The 18,538-nt window shown below is 37.6% G+C and overlaps 1 protein-coding gene across 3 annotated transcripts in view; it reads left to right on the plus strand.

Moving 5' to 3' along the window:
- Positions 1-17,936, plus strand: part of TBCK (TBC1 domain containing kinase) — a gene marked incomplete at both ends in the record, with an annotated part of 182,059 nt that extends 164,123 nt beyond the window's left edge. For all 3 annotated transcript variants that reach the window (XM_080697944.1, XM_080697945.1, XM_080697946.1), the window contains one exon: positions 17,826-17,936. In XM_080697944.1, the coding sequence (XP_080554070.1) occupies positions 17,826-17,936 (111 nt within the window). The remainder of the gene's footprint in view (positions 1-17,825) is intronic.
- Positions 17,937-18,538: the final 602 nt, after the last annotated feature.

The following is an 18,538-nucleotide window of genomic DNA, read 5'->3' on the forward strand; positions in this document are numbered from 1 at the left end:
AGAGGAAGATAGCATGTCTCAAGCACCCTGAGATTCAGAACTAAACCAAATTCAAAAAATGTAATATAATTCTCTGCATCTTCTCAGAGCACAATGGAATGGAATTATAAATCAACAACAGAAGACCAAAAAACTTACATAAATACATGGAGACTGAGTGATATACTCTTGAATGAGGACTGGGTCAGAGAAGAAAGGGGAAAATAAAATTCCTAGAATTAAAGGAAAATAGAAAAACAGCACACCAAAATCTATGGGACACTTTGAAGACAGGGTTTTGGTTTTTTTTTTTTGTATTGTTGGGGTTTTTTTTGTTTTGTTTATATTTATTTATTTATTTATTCATTTATTTAGTGGTACTGGGGTTCCTGGAAACCCTTCTACCTCCAGGCTACACTCCCAGACCTAGTTTTATACTTTTTTATTTGGAAACAGGGTCTCTTAAGCCAGTGAGGCTGGCTTCAAACCTGCCTGATCCTCCTGTCTCCGCCTTCCAAGCGCAGGGATTACAAGTGTGCGCCATCATGCCCGGTTTGAAGGCAGTTTTTAAGAGGAAATTTATAGCACTGAGGGCCCAAATAAGTAAAACATAAGTTACCAAATAAGCAACCTAATGACACACATCAAGGACCTGGAGAAAAAGGAGCAAAGCCAGTAGAAGGCAGGAGATAATTAAAGCCAGAACAAAAAACAGCGAAATAGAGGGGAAAAACTACAAAATATCAACAAAACAGAAAGCTGATTCTTTGAAAAGATGAAAAAGATTGACAAACCCTTAGCCAACCTAAGCAAAAGAAACAGCAAATCAACCCAAATTATTAAAATCAAAGTGAAAAAGGAGACATCACCACAGACAGGGAAATCCAGAGGATCCTTAGAAACTCTTTTAAAGTTATATTCTAATAAACTCAGTAACATAGAGGAAATTGACAGATTTTTTTAGACACACATAACGTACCTAAATTGAACCAAGAAGATATAGAAAACCTAAATTGACCAATACCAAGCTAAGAGATAGGAACAGCAATAAAAAGCATTACATCAAAGAAGAGCTTAGGTCTAGATGGATTCCCAGCTGAATTTTACAAAACCTTTACAGAACTAAACCCAATACATTTATCAAATGTTATGATATCTATATTTTTAATTGAAAAGTAGGTTCCAGGGCTTGATAAGGTGAGCCCGTTCCACCACTACTAATTCATCTGAACCCTACAATTTTTTTTTAATCAGACATTAGTGAAGAAGCTTTCATAATGGTTAACTTGTGATAGAATTGCTTTTTCCTTTAAGAGTGTTTCAAAAAACCAAAAAAAACATTTCCAAGGAGATGGTAACTTTTCTGCTAAGTTGGAATTAGTGCACTGCAGCTGGAAGTCCTATTGTGAAAGATAAAGAAGAAAGCCATATTTTTTTACTTTGATATATTTGTGAATGTACATCATGTACATTAGAGAATTTCCCTCTTCACGCCCATCTCCCTCAGTTAGGTCACCTTATTTGCTCATCTATAACCTATATTTTGATGCTATGAAAAGGAATGAGAGGTGCCAGTTCTAGTCAATATAGTTACAAATTATCGTTATATTTATTAGATATATTTACCAAATTATCAAGATATGTATTATTGTGTCAGATCCATATTTGGACTTTGAAATTTTTGCTTGCAAAACTGAAGACACTTCCTATGATTTTTCAAACTTTACATCTTCTATTAAGTTTGAATAACACTAGCCAAAAACTCCAACAAATGAAAATATGAATAGAGTATATCTTAATAAAGGAAAATTGCAGCCGGGCGTGGTGGCGCACGCTTGTAATCCCCGCGCTTGGGAGGCGGAGACAGGAGGATCGCGCAGGTTCTAAGCCAGCCGCGCTGGTTTAAGAGACCCTGTTGCCAAATAAAAAAGTATAAAATAGGTCTGGGAGTATAGCCTGGAGGAACCCCAGTACCACCAAAAAATAAATAAATAAAGGAAAATGCTTTTAATATTGAATTTAATAAATAGCAAAATATTGAATGACTAAGAAATAATAAATGACTCATTTGTCTAGTGTATGATAGCATTAAAATCACCCATCTAACATAAATTAGGACCAGAGCTTGCTTGCTTGCTTATTTATTTATTTATTTATTTATTTATTTATTTATTTATTTTGCGGGTCTGGGTATCGAACTCAGGGGCATTCAACCTCTGAGCAACACCCCCTGCCCTGTTTTTTAATTCTTTATTTTTAAACAGGGTCTCACTGAGTTGTGAAAGGCCTCACTCAGTAGCTGAGGCTGTCTACAAACTGCGATCCTCCAGTCTCAGCCTCCCAAATGCTGGGATTACAAGCGTGCGCCACCACGCCCAGATGCCAGAATTTCTTCTATGATATAAATATAAAATAATTGCTGTACAGAGATCAGATGTATTGAATATATTGTCTAAACTCAGAAGAAAGAACAGATCCTAGGTATATGGCTTATTCAGAAGCCTCAATAACTATAATCAGGAGATATATGTTATATAGATTATTATAATGAAATGTTAATTCATTTAATTGCCACTTCCACAATAAGTACATCTGAAAACCTTTAGAGTCTATCAATTTGTGCCTAGATAAAACATTGCCTTTCCTTAGAACAAAGAAGAACTATAAAGATCTTAGGGTTTTTTAAAATTCTTATTTATTTTATTTTTTAATATTAAATTAATTCCTTTGTGTACATATCCCACAGTTTTGTAATCCATTCATCTGTTGATGGACATCTTGGCTGGTTCCATAGTTTGGCAATGGTGAAATGTGCAGCTTTAAACATAGATACACATGCATTAGTTTGGTAGTTTGGTTTCATTTCTTTTGGGTAGATACCCAGAAGTGGTATTGCTGGATCAAATGGCAAGTTTGTTCCCATTCTTCTGAGGATCCTCCATACTGTTTTCCAAAGTGGTTGCACTAATTTGCAATCCCACCAACAATATTTTAGAGTTCCTGCTTCTTAATGTAATCTTTATTTTTAAAAAAAAGTCTTGAGATTTATTCTTCAGAAAAATCTATCCTAACATAAAATATGAACTCTAAACACCCAAAACAATCTCGAAAAAGAACATAGCTAGAAGACGTACATTTTCTGATTTCAAACCTTATAAAGGTACAATAATCAAAACAGTGTAGTACTGCTATAAAGGCAGATATATAAGCCAGTGGAGTAAAATAAAAAGCCTAGAAATAAATTCTTCCATATATGGTCAAGTTATTTTTGACAAGGTTTCCAAGAACATTTGGTGAAGGAACTAATAATCTTTTCACTAAATATTGTTGAAAAAATAATAATTACATGAAAAAGAATAAAATTGGACCCTTACCTAACACCATATACAAATATTAATTCAAAATAGATATTAGTGTAATTAGGGACCCACGCAGAGACTTCTGTGGACTTAATTTAAGTGCAGGTAGGTCTCATTTTCAGTTATTACTTAATTCATCTGATCTTAAAGCTTAAATAGAGTGATAAATTGAGCCATTCTGTAATCAAGCATATTCAGATATGCTGTGAGTGAGCAAAGTTACATACATTTTAAAGAAAGTCAGATAATATTAAGCAAGTGAAGTGGGCTCCTAAGTCTCTGAAGTATGCACTAAAACACCAACGATGAATCCAGGTTTTTGCTGATCCTTACTGCTAATGTGGCCAGGTTTAATTTGATGAGCCAAATCAATACACACTACATCTAGTGTTAAAAGACCATTGTATCAAAATAAGCCGAAGGAGCATCACATTTTTTTTTTATTTTTTTGGGTGGTACTGGGGTTCCTGGAAGCCCTTCTACCTCTGGGCTACACTCCCAGACCTATTTTATATTTTTGAAACAGAGTATCTTACGCCAGCGCGGATGGCTTCGAACCTGCGCGATCCTCCTGTCTCAGCCTCCCAAGCGCGGGGATTACAAGCGTGCGCCACCACGCCCGGCTGGAGCATCACATTTTAAAATAAAATTCTGAGAAGGTCTTGCTTTTGTCTTATTGCAAAGACAATCTTTTGTTTTTTAATAAAAACTCACAGGAAAAATCAGTTCTATAGTTGATAGACTGGTATCTGTTTTTTCTGGTCGTAGAATATATGCCAGCATGATATATACAGAATGGCCTATAAAAGATACCTCTTACAAAACTGAAATGTGTGAAATAATTGTGGAGAACAAGTACATGACCCTGGGAATTAAAGAATCATTAAGATATAGTCTACCATCCATATCATATTTTAAATGAATAAGGATATTTTAAAGGCATGCTATATCTCTTAGCAAATTTCTCATATTTAGATGAATTTTTATTTTCAACATTAGACAAATGTTATATAAGGGAAAATATACTGTTTGCTTTTATATTCATAGCATACTCTCAAAGGTCAAAGTCTACATAATCTCAGTTTGACAAAACTCCATAGTGAATCCATCTTTCCAAGAAGGAAATTATGATATTTAATGAGGATAATGACTGGATATAATAGCATGATCACTGCATTATTGGGTTATTTTTTTACCACTATGCAAAAATAATGAAGTGGGACCCAACTCTAAAAATAATGTTAGGTCTTGGATGAAAAAACTGGATAACATGGACCAGAGCAAAATAAAGCTCTAGTTTATATTTTTTCTAACTTTACTATGTCCTTCAGAAAAAGCATAAACATAATATTGCTGTATTATTCATTGAAATACATACGACTTTTTGAAAAATTATTAACTCTGTCTAGATCATATTTTGTTGTTGTAAGACCTCTAAAATTTTATCCCTGGCAATATATCACATTTAAAAGATTATGTAAGAAAGAAATTGAAAGAATATTTAATTGTCATTTTGTCTTCTCAACCCTTTGGAAAGTAAAGTGACATACAGCTCATCTTACTCTTACAATGTTATATTCTTAGCACGAAAGCAATTATTTTCTCATCATAAGAATTTTTTTTTCTTTTTGGCAGGTCTAGGGATGGAACCCAGGGGCATCCGACCTCCGAGCTACACCCCCAGCCCTATTTTTTATTCTTTATTTTGAAACCGGGTTTCACTGAGTTGCAGAGGGCCTCACTAAGTAGCTGGGGCTGTCCGTGAACTGCAATCCTCCGGTCTCAGCCTCCCGAATGCTGGGATTACAAGCATGCGCCACCACGCCTGGCTATCATAAGAAATATTCATCTGAATATGATGTTTAGTTATAGTCATGTGAGCTGTTATTCCTCCACTGAAAACAAAGCAAAACAGACAAAATCTATATTAAATATATGTACACACTTTTTTCCATAATATTTGATGCTAAAATCGATGAGAGATGATCTTTTGATTTTCAATGACTAAACAGTGAATCAGATACTTATTACATGTAGCATGTAAAAATGAATTTAAAATCTGGCATATATTTTTAGCTGAAAATTATCAGATTCATAATAACCAAGGCATACCATAGCAGCTATTTTTTTAAATAAGATAATAGTGCCAGGTATGGTGGTACACATCTGTAATCCCAGGCTGAGACAGGAGGATGGCAGGTTCAAGGACAGCCTTATCTACACAGGGAGACTCAGTAACCTCTCCAGACCCTGTTTCAAAACAAAAAGGTGAAAAAAGGGCTAAGGTGTAGCTCAGAGGTAGAATGCCCTTGGGTTCATTCCCCAGTACCACACATGAAATGGATTGTTCAGTTGTGTTCATTTATACTTCCCTGGATACCAAAATTATTTGGTCTTTTAATGTTAGGTTGTTCTATGGTTAATGTAAAGCTCCTCTCATCTCATTACTTCCTGGGTCCCTTCAAGCCAAGCTAAACAAAGTTTTATGATAACTAGGGTGATCTCTGGTAGCCTTTACCTTTGGCAGTCTCTATCTTACTTAGTCCATTCATTCTGCTGTAACAAGATATCATAGCTTAAAACTACAGATTTAATTCTCACAGTTCTTGTCTGGCTTATCAAATTAAACAATCTGGACTGAACAATCCAAGATCCTGAGGATTTAGTGTCTGGTAAGGGCCTGCTTCCTAGTTTGTAGATGGTCATCTCTCCTGTACCCTCCTGTGGCAAAGGAGACAGGAACCTGAGTTTCTTTTATAATGGCAGTAAGGCTGAGAATGCAGCTCCAGAGTAGAAGGTACCAGATGTGCAATTTGAGTACCAATGCTGAAAAAAAAAAAAAATCTCTCAGGATCAGGGCACTAATCCCATTGTGAGGGCTCTTCCCTCAGGAACCCATCACCTCCCAAAGGCCCCACAAGTACTATTGCTTTGGATATTAGAATCTGAGCATATGAATTAGAGGAGAATAAAACTGTCAAACTGCGGCGCGCTTCTCTCTTTAAGCCTGTATCCTTCCCATCTCTGCTCAAGATCTTCCTCCAGACTTTGGTCTCAGAGATCATTCTATGACAAGTACATGCCCAAAAGATACTGAATGACTCCTAAAATAGTTTAACCCAAATCTCCACATGTATTGTCCTCATAGTAAACTCCTAGGGCACCACATAATAATCTAGCCAGTTCTTCAGATTAATGCTTCTTTTAACACATGTATGTGATCTTTATCTGTTAGAAATTTTTTTTTTTTTTTTTTGGTGGTACTGGGGTTCCTGGAAGCCCTTCTACCTCCGGGCTACCCTCCCAGACCTATTTTTGCATTTTTATTTGGAAACAGGGTCTCCTAAGCCAGCGCGCGGGGCTAGCTTCGAACCTGCGCGATCCTCCTGTCTCTGCCTCCCAAGCGCAGGGATTACAAGCGTGCGCCACCACGCCCGGCTATCTGTTAGAAAATTTAATAGGTGTCTTAAGCATTTAGATAAACAACAAGAAGTTAGTCTCCTTTATCCTTTATCAATTCCAAGTATGCATGGAATTTTTTTTTTTTTTTTAGTTTGTTCCATCCATAAGCACTGACTACGGTTAAACTTGGCTTTCTTCCTGACTTTATCTATGCCTTGCTTGTTAGCAGATGTTTTAGCCTGTGGATTTACATCAGATAATAAGGAAGTATTTCAAATATTAATTTAGCTCAAGCATACTGGGCATTACATGAAGGTTAAAAGTAACAATGAAAACTCTTCTAAATAACGGATTACTTAAATGATGGAAGATAACTTACTTTGACTAAAATCCATCCTGTAGAGTCACTAATCTTACAGCTTCTAATGAGGTATATAAAGTAAAAGACAATGGAGTTGCAGTAAAGGGGACTTTAAAACACTTAATCCAGTCTTTGTTTTTATATGTTTACTATAAGTATTATGTCTAAAATATAAGCAGTTTTTTAAAAAGAAACGGAGTTCGTTTCCACTTTCTAGGAAAAACTGCCCCATTGTCATCTGTATTGAGATCTCTAGCACTTATGTTCATAACCTGACACAGGATGAAAGTTATCTTGTCTTAGTATGTGTTATTTCACATACCCACCCTGCCCTCCACATCCCACCATTTAATTACTCCTTACCACAGGAATGTTTGTGGCTCAATAAGAAACTAACCATGGTCGCCCTCTTGCCTGACCTACAGAGGTTGGAACTTGGCTGTGACCCATCACAGCCCTAACTGTGTTTTGAATCTGGATTTTAATTGTATACATTCTTTTTAGAGTATAATATACTTTGTGTAATACAACCAAGACTTAAACACAGTCTGGTTTTACTGTTCTCAGTTGTCCAGTGTAAATGAAAGTTGATAAATGATTATTGCTGAAATTCTCTTCCCAAATATTGCAAATCAATGAAAAATGCACCAGAAGTCTTATTAGGGCTCCTAATATATAATATTAGATGATGGAATTTTATCAGAAGGGACTCATTCTCTAACACAAGCCAGTATACTTTTTTCTTTTTTTTTTTTTTTTTTTTTTTGCGGGTCTGGGGATGGAACCCAGGGGCATTTGACCTCCAAGTTACACCCCCTGCCCTATTTTTTATTCTTTATTTTGAAACCGGGTCTCACTGAGTTGCAGAGGGCCTCACTAAGTAGCTGAGGCTATTCGCGAACCGTGATCCTCCAGGTTTCAGCCTCCCGAATGCTGGGATTACAAGCATGCGCCACCACGCCCGGCGCCAGTATACTTTTAAAAAAATAAAAAATATTTTCAAATAAACTTTTCTATCAGATTTAGCTATTAAAAACTTCCACAAGTCTATAGAAATATGTAAGCTGCCATATTTGCAAACAAGTGGTTATAATAAATTTAAAAGTAAAAGAAATTAATAGAAAGGAAAAAAGTTTCCAACCTAGAGTTCACCATGAATTATTAGAGGTCTTTGATCCCATTGAAAAAATATTTGAAATGTTGTACATAGATGCCTTTTTTTAGAAAAGATTAAAAGTTTTCATGATTGCTAAAAGAATATATGACCCAGTAAACATTAAGGGTCACTTGTGTAAGTCACTTCTCCATCCTAAGCTGTTCACCATAAACACTATAAAGCCCTACCTTATATCTCATTTCTCTCCATATCCACTCTTTACTCATGCCACCAATATCTTGTGTGTAGCTTACTGATAGACAGTGTCACTTTCCACTATCCCTGCCTATAGTCCTTTCTTCCCCAGTTCTTCCCTACAACTAGAGTGAGCTAAATATAAATATTATTATTACTAAAATACTTCTAAGATACCACATTGCCTTCAAAATATAATTCAAACTCTAATGATTTATAAGGCTATTAATGATTTAAACTCTATTTTCCAGGCTCATCTCTTCTTGCTATTCCCTCAAACTCTTAGGTTCTAACCATATTTATCTACTTCTAGTTCTTTATGAACTGAATTTTCTTTAAATTATTATATCATCTTTAGTTCCTTAACTGAGAAAATGAACTGAGGACATTGTCTCTTATATGTAAACTTCTACAGTAACATTATCTCTCAAGTGTTTATTTTTTCTATCTTTATAAATTTCGCTATAAAAATTTAGCAGAAACATATTTTATACAGATGTGACAGGAGAATTGCAGGTTCATGGCCAGCCTCACCAACCTCATGAGGCCCTCTGTAACTTAATGAGACCCTGTTTGAAAATAAAAAATAAAATAGGGCTGAGGAAGTATCACAGAGGTAGAATGCCCCTGTGTTCAATCCTCATACCACCAAAAAAAAAAAAAAAAAAAAATTAAGTTTGGGAAAAGGGTGTACAAATTTGTAGCTCATGTAGGACCACACAGACCATAGTAAAAACTTTAGATTATATTCTGGATAAAATTAGAAGCCATTACATTCCTTTGAGAGGAAAGGTAGTATCATCAGTCTGACTTATATTTTAAAAAGATCTCTCATGCTGTGAGATTAGATCATAGAAACAAGTATAGAAGCAGAGAAATCAGGAGCCAGGAGCTAATGAGTAATCCCAGTAAGAAATAATGGGTCACTTGGCTAGTATAGTAGTAGTACAGGTATGAGAAGTGATCATGTTCTAAGCATGTTTTGCAAGTTAAAGACTACAGGATACATTTGTAGATCGATAGATAGATAGATAGATAGATAGATAGATAGATAGATAGAGATAGATTGATTGATTGATTCAGGTTTATTGCTTAAACAATTGAAGAGGATGTTGCCATTTCCTGAGATGAGGAAGACATCAGGAAGGGGTTAGGTATAGAGGTACGTACAGTAGAAATCAAATGTTCCCCTTTGAAACTGGTAAGTTTGAGATGCCTGTTAGATATCTAAATGTCTAACTGATGTTGAGGAAACAGAAAGATTCATGAGTTTAGCATTCAAGGAAGAAGCTAACGATATAAATTTCATCACCATTGTATAGATGAATCTTAAGCCATGGAACTGAATGAAATCACTCAGGGGATGATGGCAGACATAGAAGAGGGAAGAGGACTGAACCATGGGCCAAAGGAGAAGACAAGGAAAATCTACCAAAGGAGATGAGAAAGCACATCTCATGTATCTGAAAGAGGTGGTGCTGGAGATTACTAGAGGAAAGCCTTAGAAAGAAGGCACAAATGTGTCAGATGATGCTGGTGGGTCAAGTCAGATTCAAAATGAAGCTTAAAAGTTGTGCTTGACAATATGATAATATGAAAATTATTATTAGCTTGATAAGAGTGTTTGGGAGGAATGATAAGAGACAAAAGTCTGATTAGAGAAAATTTAAGAGAGAATAGGCCTTATGCAGAGATATGAACAGAGACCAAACAAAGTCTTAAAAGACATCCATCAGTCACAGTATGTACCTAATTTAGATTCTTATTTAAATAAACAAATTTAGCCGGGTGTGGTGGCGCATGCTTGTAATCCCAGCACTTGGGAGGCTGAGACAGGAGGATCACACAGGTTCAAAGCCAGCCTCAGCTACTGAGTGAGGTCTCAGCAACTTAGTGAGACCCTGTTTCCAAATAAAGTATAAAATAGGTCTGGGAGTATAGCCCAGAGGTAGAAAGGCCCCTGGACCTGCAGTACCACAAAAAAAAAAAAATTAAATGAATGGATATGTATCTATAATATCAGTACTTGGAAGGTTGAGACAGAAGGATCACAGGTTCAAGGCCAGACTCAACAACTTATGAGACTCTATTTCTGGTTTTTTGTTTTTGTTTTTGTTTGGTGCTGGGGATTAAACCTAAGGGCACTGTATGTCTTAGCTATATCCCCAGTCCTATTTTCATTTTATTTTGAAACAAGATCTCACTAAGTTGCAGGGTTTCTCACTAAGTTGCTGAGGCTAGCCATGAACCTGTGATCCTCCTGTCTCAGCCCCCCAAGTACTAGAATTACAAATGTGTACAACCTTGCCTGGCTCCAAGACCGTATTTCAAAAGAAAAAATCAGCAGGGTTGGGGGTATAGCTCAGAGGTAGAAAAGTCCCCTGGATTCATTCCCCAGTACCAAAAACAAACAAATGAATATGGGTGGGTCAGTAGGTGGGTGGACGGATAGATAAATGAAGAAGGAAGACATTTAAGAGCCACGGCTAATTGGAAGTTTGAACTCTTCCTGAATGTGATTATAGTTGTTTTTCTAGGTGTGATAGCACTATGGATAGGTATATTTTAAATCATTTCAGAAATACATATTTATATATCAAATGTTATAATATCTGATATTTGCTTCAAACCGTACAAAGGTAAGAAGAATGTGTAGGAGAAATAAATAAGTTAACTGTGAGTTATAATTGTTGAAACTGGATGTTGAGGTCCTAGGGGGTCATTATATCATTACTGTCTATTTTCATGTATTTTTAACATTCTTCTTAATAAAAAGGTGAAGGTAAGGAATGGAAAGAGATGAAATAATAGCAACTCTAGGCAGCATAAAGCTAAAACAAAAAAACAGCACATTGTCATTATTTATGCATCTTCTATAACACAAACTATAAAAAATTCTTAAGACAGAATCTACACTACCAGATTTTCTAATCCTAAAGATTGGTCCCAAGAAAACAGAAACAATTTGGTTAAAAGTTTACAATAACCCTTTTTGTGAATAAAGCTAATGTATACCATAGTAGGGATTCTAAATTTCCCAGGCACCATTTAGAATAGTTATCTATAAAATAAACATGGATTAAAAATCTTGGACCAGCCAGGCATGGTGGCGCACACTTGTAATCCCAGTACTTGGGAGGCAGAGACAGGAGGATCACGGTTCATAGACAGCCTCAGCTACCTAATGAGGTCCTCCACAACTTAGTGAGACCTTGTTTTAAAATAAAGAATAAAAAATAGAACTGGAGATGTGGCTCGGAGATAGAATGCCCCTAGGTTCCATCCCCAGTACCGCAAAAGAAAAAAAGAAAAAAATTCGGACCGTGTAACAGTTACTCTTATAGACTCCTCCACTTTTTATTGAAAAATTAGCACTTTACAGTAGCTATGATTTGAATAACTCCTCCAGAACTTTTGTTGCAGTCTAATTCCTGTGTAATATTGTCAGGACACGGGGCCTCTCACAGGTGCTTTGTTCCTGAGTCTTTGCTCTCCTGAGGTGTTGAGCCCAGGAGTTGGTTTTTTTCCTGGAGTGGGCTCCTGATGAGAGGACACATCTGGCCTGCGTTTTCTGTCTTCCGTGTGCTCATTTGCCTCCCGTCGTGTTGTAATGCAGCACAGAGACAAGGCCTTACCCCATGTGTCCCTCATCCTCATACTGCCCAGTCTCTAGAACTGTTTGAAGTAATTTTTTTTCTTCATGAAGTATCCAATCAGGGACCTACTAAAAATCAGGTATACACAATACTAAAATAACACCCTGGAAATACCTGTTCTGTTCCTTTCTTGTCACCATTGCCCATGGCAAGCTATAAAATGATTATTGACCTTTTTTCAACTTCTTGGCTTTGCCCTACTGTTTATTTTACTTATGTGAGTGAAATTACAAAGTCAAGTAGCCATTTCCTAATTATTATTAGGTGCTAGTACTGTGAAAACCAGTTTCATGCTTTATGTAGTAGTATTAAGAAAATAAGCTACAGTGAATTAAATATGAAAGATCTGAATACAGAAAAATAGCAGGAGGCAAAACATTTATCTCAGTTATGGAATGAGCAGTAAGAATTAAAGTAAGAATTACATGTGACCATATACTGATGAAGGAGATCACTTAAGATTTAGATGAGTGTTTCTTCTTCTTTCCTATTCTTACGTTTTCTCATTGAGATTACTAAGATGGCCAGTTCTACTAATCAAGACCTTTGTGAAGCTTTTTTCTGTTTTGTTATTGTTGTTTTGTGGTACTGGGGAGTGAACCCAGAGGCATTCTACCAAGCTACACCCCCGGTCCTTATTTTTTAAATGTTTTGTTTTGAAATGGGGTTTTTCTACATTACTGAGAATATCACTATGTTGCTGAAGCTGTCCACAAACCTGCAATCCTGTCTCAGCCCCCCAGGTACTGGAATTAAAGGCTTGTGTCACCATGCCTGGCTTCAGCCTTTATTATTAACCCCATGTGGCTGAGGGTCTCATTAAGTTGCTGAAACTGGTATTGAACCTGCAATCCTATCTCAGCCTTCCAAGTACTGGGATTACAGGTATACACTTCCATTCCCAGCCAGAAATCTCTTAAATAAACAACACAAGACAATTATATTTGTCCCAAGGCCACATTGTATTCCAAATGGAGAAGTCACCCAAAATTCCATTTCTCTTCTCAAATACATTTTTTCTACAAATCTTAGAAATTAGTACATAATTTTCATGAAGGTATCACCTGGCTTCAGCCACAGTACTGGGAGTGTGCCATCTTCTCAGCATTCAACAAGGTGAAAAGGAATTATAAGGCTAATATAACATAGGCCTCAGATGAGAAAGATCAAGAAAAGCTAATTATTGCAGCTACTCGGTGTAGCATCATTTCAGATGACCGTATTCAGTACCATGTCCAACCAAAGCAACATTTCCATACCCAAAAGGTAGCATTATTTGTAAGAAATGGATGGTCAGAATGGAAGAGAGAAAAGACCTCTGAGCTTTACCAGCATGTCAGTCATTCTGTGCCAATTGTCCAGTCTCCAGTATGAACTTTACACTCATAGGTCTGAAGGTTTTAATCAGAAAGAAGTTGTATTTTCTTAGTTTTCAGCTGCAATCATGAGCTCTTCTCAGATCTATGTCCTGGAGGCCCAGTGAGAAACTAGTGACCCTGTTTAGGTGCTTCTTGCACCTCACTTATCCTCAGCCGTTAATGTCATGGCCCTATTTAACCTGAACCACCCTTGTATCTCAAAAAATTCCTTCCCTCCACTCATTTCCTGCTTGAGCAGAACTTGACTTTCTCTGGGCAAACATGCCAGTCTCTTAGTCCAGGCTAAGATGAAAGATAAAGAGAGAAAGCAAGATGGAGTGGCAACAAGAGCCTTCATGTTCAAACGCTGCCTACCCAAGCCCTAGAAGTGAACACCAGCACCAGATCCTACTACCCAAAGAAATGATAAAAATGCAAGAGCTTTGTCTTCTCCACATGGGAGGACTGCCCACAAGAAATGCAGTCCGGGAGTCCCCAGGTCTTATCCCGACAATTACTAGATCCTGCCAACTCGACGTGGCATGTTCCCTGTAGATCTCACCTGGCTGCACAGTTTTAAGAACCCCATTCTCTCCACATAGGACTTAGCCGCACAAATTCCAACCCTACGTGCACAGCAGCCTCTTCCACTGCAAAGCATATTTTGCTCTCCAGGCAGGATTGTACCTGTAACAGTTGCAACATCAGGTTCCAGACCATTGACCTGCACATGAATCTCATTATCTAGTTAAAGGAGTCTCAATACTGCCTGCACATTATGACCACCTGGGCTGGGGCAAAGGCCTTTCAAAAAACAACTAGTATCAGAATGCCATCACAAGAAACTACTCACTGCTGGTCTGGAATCAACTGGAGTACTGCTATTTAGTAGAAGCACTCAGATAATTTTGATGCTTCGTAGATACTTGGTTGAGTTCGACCACAGACACTGAGCAGGAAGTCTAAGATTGTGATCTCCATGTGGAGTATGTGGAGTATCTCTTCTGTACACCTCTGCTCCAGACTCACGTTTCTTCTCTGTGCCCTTACATCCCGGGTTCTCCTCTGTCTTATCATGTATCTTCTCCATGTGTGGTGTGACTTTTTCATTATTAAAAAAAACACCCCCGCACATTCACCACCCTTTCTTCCCTCCCTGTCAATCTGTAGCCACAGTAGCACCTGATCTGTATAGCAATTATCACCAAATTTGGGTTTCTGTTCTTTTCAGAAGTCAATAATGAAAGAGAATAGAGGGGAAAGAGAGTTGGGGGAGCACGTATTGAACCCTTTATGATCAGAAACTCTGACTGTTAAGTGCCCTGAACTTTTGTTTCTGTACTATCAATATTATTCATTTCTGTCTTATCCATTGAACTATAAACACTCAAAAGCTAGAAGGACGTATGGTACTGAATAGATGCTCAGTGAGACATTTGACAAATGAATGCAGGAGGAAGAAGAACTGTTTATGGTTGGAGTAGAAAAGATGCTGTCATAGTTTCACTGTTAAGGTCAATATTAAGCATGGATAACTGGAAGCACAATCAGAATAAAAAAAAAAACTCACAATCTTATATGCAAACTCAACAATGCCTATTTTTTGGTGGTACTGGGGTTCCTGGAAAACCCTTCTGCCTCTGGGCTACACTCCCAGACCTATTTTATATTTTTATTTGGAAACAGGTTTCTTAAGCCAGTGAGCTGGTTTTGAACCTGCACGATTCTCCTGTCTCTGCCTCCCAAGCGCAGGGATTACAAGTGTGCACCACCACGCCCAGCTTGTTTGATATTTTTGAGCCGGTATCTTATGGTGTTGCAGACTGGTCTTGAACTCATGAGCTCAAATGAGTAAGTAGCTGTGATTACAAGCCTGCACCACCCTACCTGGCTTGCCTCTTTTTTTCCTTAAATACAGTCTTGCCTCCACTTCTGTTTTTCTTCTTAGACCACCCACATCGCAGCAACCTGATTGTTCCAGATTCTGCCTATCTTGCCACTACTCTTTTCCAGATCAGCAGCAGTTTATGTCCCTCCTTACAATAACAGTGGAAACTCCTTCGAGCTCTACAGCATTGTTTAAGAGAGATTAGTTAAATGTATAGTAAGTCCTTCCTTACTCATTTTCTGACTTCCACGGTGTTTTGAAAGTACTGAAAACTAAGACTGCTTATCCTTATGGCCCTTTGAGTAATGCTGTGTTTATCTAAGTATTCCAACCTAACTGACAATTGTATTTCTACACGTGGGAAAATGCAGCCAAGATTTTTGAGTAATCATATGGTACCAGGGACTGTGCTGCCCCACGTGACTCAAGATGGATAAATCTGGTGCCTCTTTTCTAAAGGACTGAGGTTCAAAGAGCAGTGAGCAAGAACAGGACAGAGACCAGCTCACTGTGCTTTACCTGACACCTTTTAAAATACAAGAGCACAATTTCTCCCCAACATGAATTATGTTTAAGGATCCTCATCTGGGAGCTTTAAGAGAGTATAGGATTTGAAATGTGAACAGATATGTGAATCTCTGCTAAGGCACTGCAGAGGCCGGTGGAGAAGAAAGGCAAGTCGGCAGGATTGAAGTACACGTGGGTGAATTGGTGAATTGTTTTGAAGATCACTAAGTTCCCAGTCCAGCAGCATATATATATATATTCATATATCAGTCTACTGAATGATACCCTTATCCTTTTGACTTATGACAGTATTTTCCAAAATATTTTCAATGGACTACCTCCTTTGGAATCATCTAGGGGTTTTTGTTTAAAAACACTATTTCTGAGCCCCGGATCAAAAACGAATAGTTTCTGGGAGTAAGGCCTTGGACTTATCCTGACCAAATCACACAGCTACTTATTTTGAGCCCTAAACTTTAGACTGCTGTCTTGAGACATTATTATTAAGCTTCAAGCAACCTCAAGAAGCAATAGCCCTATATATTAATCATTTTTCTTGAGAGAGCTGAGATCAGGTTTTCATAGAGTACTAAAGAGACATGGAGGACACAAATACCCAAGAAGCAAGAATGAGGCACTGCCGAGGGAGGGAGTAGAGAGAGCAGCCAAAGACGAAAGGAGCAGCTTTTTACTTCATAGTTGTGTCCTGGATGTAATGGTCATTTGTCATGATGTAGTTCAATTTTGCAAAAATATATTGAACCCCCCCTACCATTTACCACCGGCTAGGAATAAGAGGAAATAGAACAAACTTGCTGCCCCAGGGGAATTTACATTTTGGTAGAGGATCTTAAGTGTATAGTTTAAATAAATTTGGTGAGAGCAAAGATTGAGGTTCACACAAGGAACTTTGAGGGCTGGGAAACAAGGACCCTGTGGAGTCTTCCTCGTTGAGAAGGTAATGCCTGGGCAGGAGAAGAAACAGCTTGGCGGGTAGGCGGTGTAGTGGGGGAGGGGCTGAAGGGGGCAGGACTTGGTGGGAAATGGAGCTTGTTCTGACAGAGGGCAACCTGCCCAAACAAGGCTCAGCAACAAGAAGGGATAGGATGGATCGCGGTTGACGAGGGGTTAGGACCGCTTCATCACCACATACAGAAAGGAGGAAAGGCAGTCAGTAGCCTGAGAGGCAGGTGTGGGGTAATTTACAGAAAGTCCTGTTGTGCCAGGCATCTAGAGGCTTCCTGGATAAATCCTTTAATTTTATTTGACGATTACAATCTCAGAATGTGAACTGTGGTTGCCCCCAAAACATATTACACTGGTTTATGGACTCTCTCTGAAACATTGTGCATGTAATTGTAATAACTAAGTTGACCATAATTTAATACTTTTTTCAATATGTATTTAAGTTTGTTTTAACTATTTCTGGAAACTTCCAAAAATAGTAACATTAATAACCTTGGAAGCCGGGTGTGGTGGTGCATGCTTGTAATCCCAGCATTTGGGAGGCTGAGACAGGAGGATCTGGGTTCACATACAGCTTCAGCTACTTAGTGAGGCCCTCTGCAACTCAGTGAGACCCTGTTTATAAATAAATAAATAAATAAATAAATAAATAACCTTGGGAGAAGGAGAGAGGAAACAGAGATGGGAAGAATTGACTTTTTACACAGAATTTAAATCATTTACCAGGTATGTTTATGACCTTTCAAAAAACCGATGCAAGAGAACTAAAAACACACATGTCCTCCAAAGTATAAAGAAGTTGTTTATCAACAAATAAGTGGTATTAACTTGTATTAAAAACCAAATTAATGACTTATTTATACAAAAGTGACAGCAATAGTAACATTAAAATAGTTTTGTCTATCACAGCCTGACAAAAACAGGGGCTTGGAGAAATCTTCTGCGTATTCTTTTTAATCTTGTGTATATTCTTTTTAAATGTGGTCCTTTCTTTCCAGTTTGCAGCTCATCTTGTGAAGATGAAATATCCAAGAATCTGTATTCTAGATGGTGGCATTAATAAGATCAAACCAACAGGCCTTCTCACTGTTCCATCTCCACAGATATGAAGAACCAAGAGTCACCGACATCTCTGCAGCACAGCTTTTAGCACCATGTCACTGTAAACAGAGATAGACCTTCCAGTTGCATTTCCAGAAAGCGTTGTCATGAGACATCTTTGTAAATCTCATGACTCAAATGTTCAGCTATCCAAGCTAGAAACTTGACTGTACATGTACTGCTAAAGGATTTCTCTTAACAGTGAAATCTGATCATGTATTTTTACCACACTGCCACATAAAGCTAGAGGAATTCAGCTGACAGGGCAGATTTAGGATCATCAAGAAATCCAAGTTGCAATGAAAAAGCTGTCCTCCGTTGCACTCAGCAGACATTCCTAACAAACATAATACTGAAAAATAAACTGAATATGGACTGAAATCATGATCTTTCCATGATAACAAGAATTGAAAAGCCAATCACAGTGCGTTCCTTATATATAAATACTACATTTGGTAACTCACTGAACCCAGAAAAGTTGTGTGCATGTGTGTGTAAGTAGAGTAGGGAGTAGAGTTGATCCCATTACAGAAAATAGTAATGGCTTACTCCCAGAAAAATGTCATCAAAAACAAATCATAAATGGCTACTCAGCTCCCATGATCACATT

This window comes from Muscardinus avellanarius (genome assembly GCF_963383645.1).
Source record: "Muscardinus avellanarius genome assembly, chromosome: 6".
NCBI classification, from domain to species: Eukaryota; Metazoa; Chordata; class Mammalia; order Rodentia; family Gliridae; genus Muscardinus; species Muscardinus avellanarius.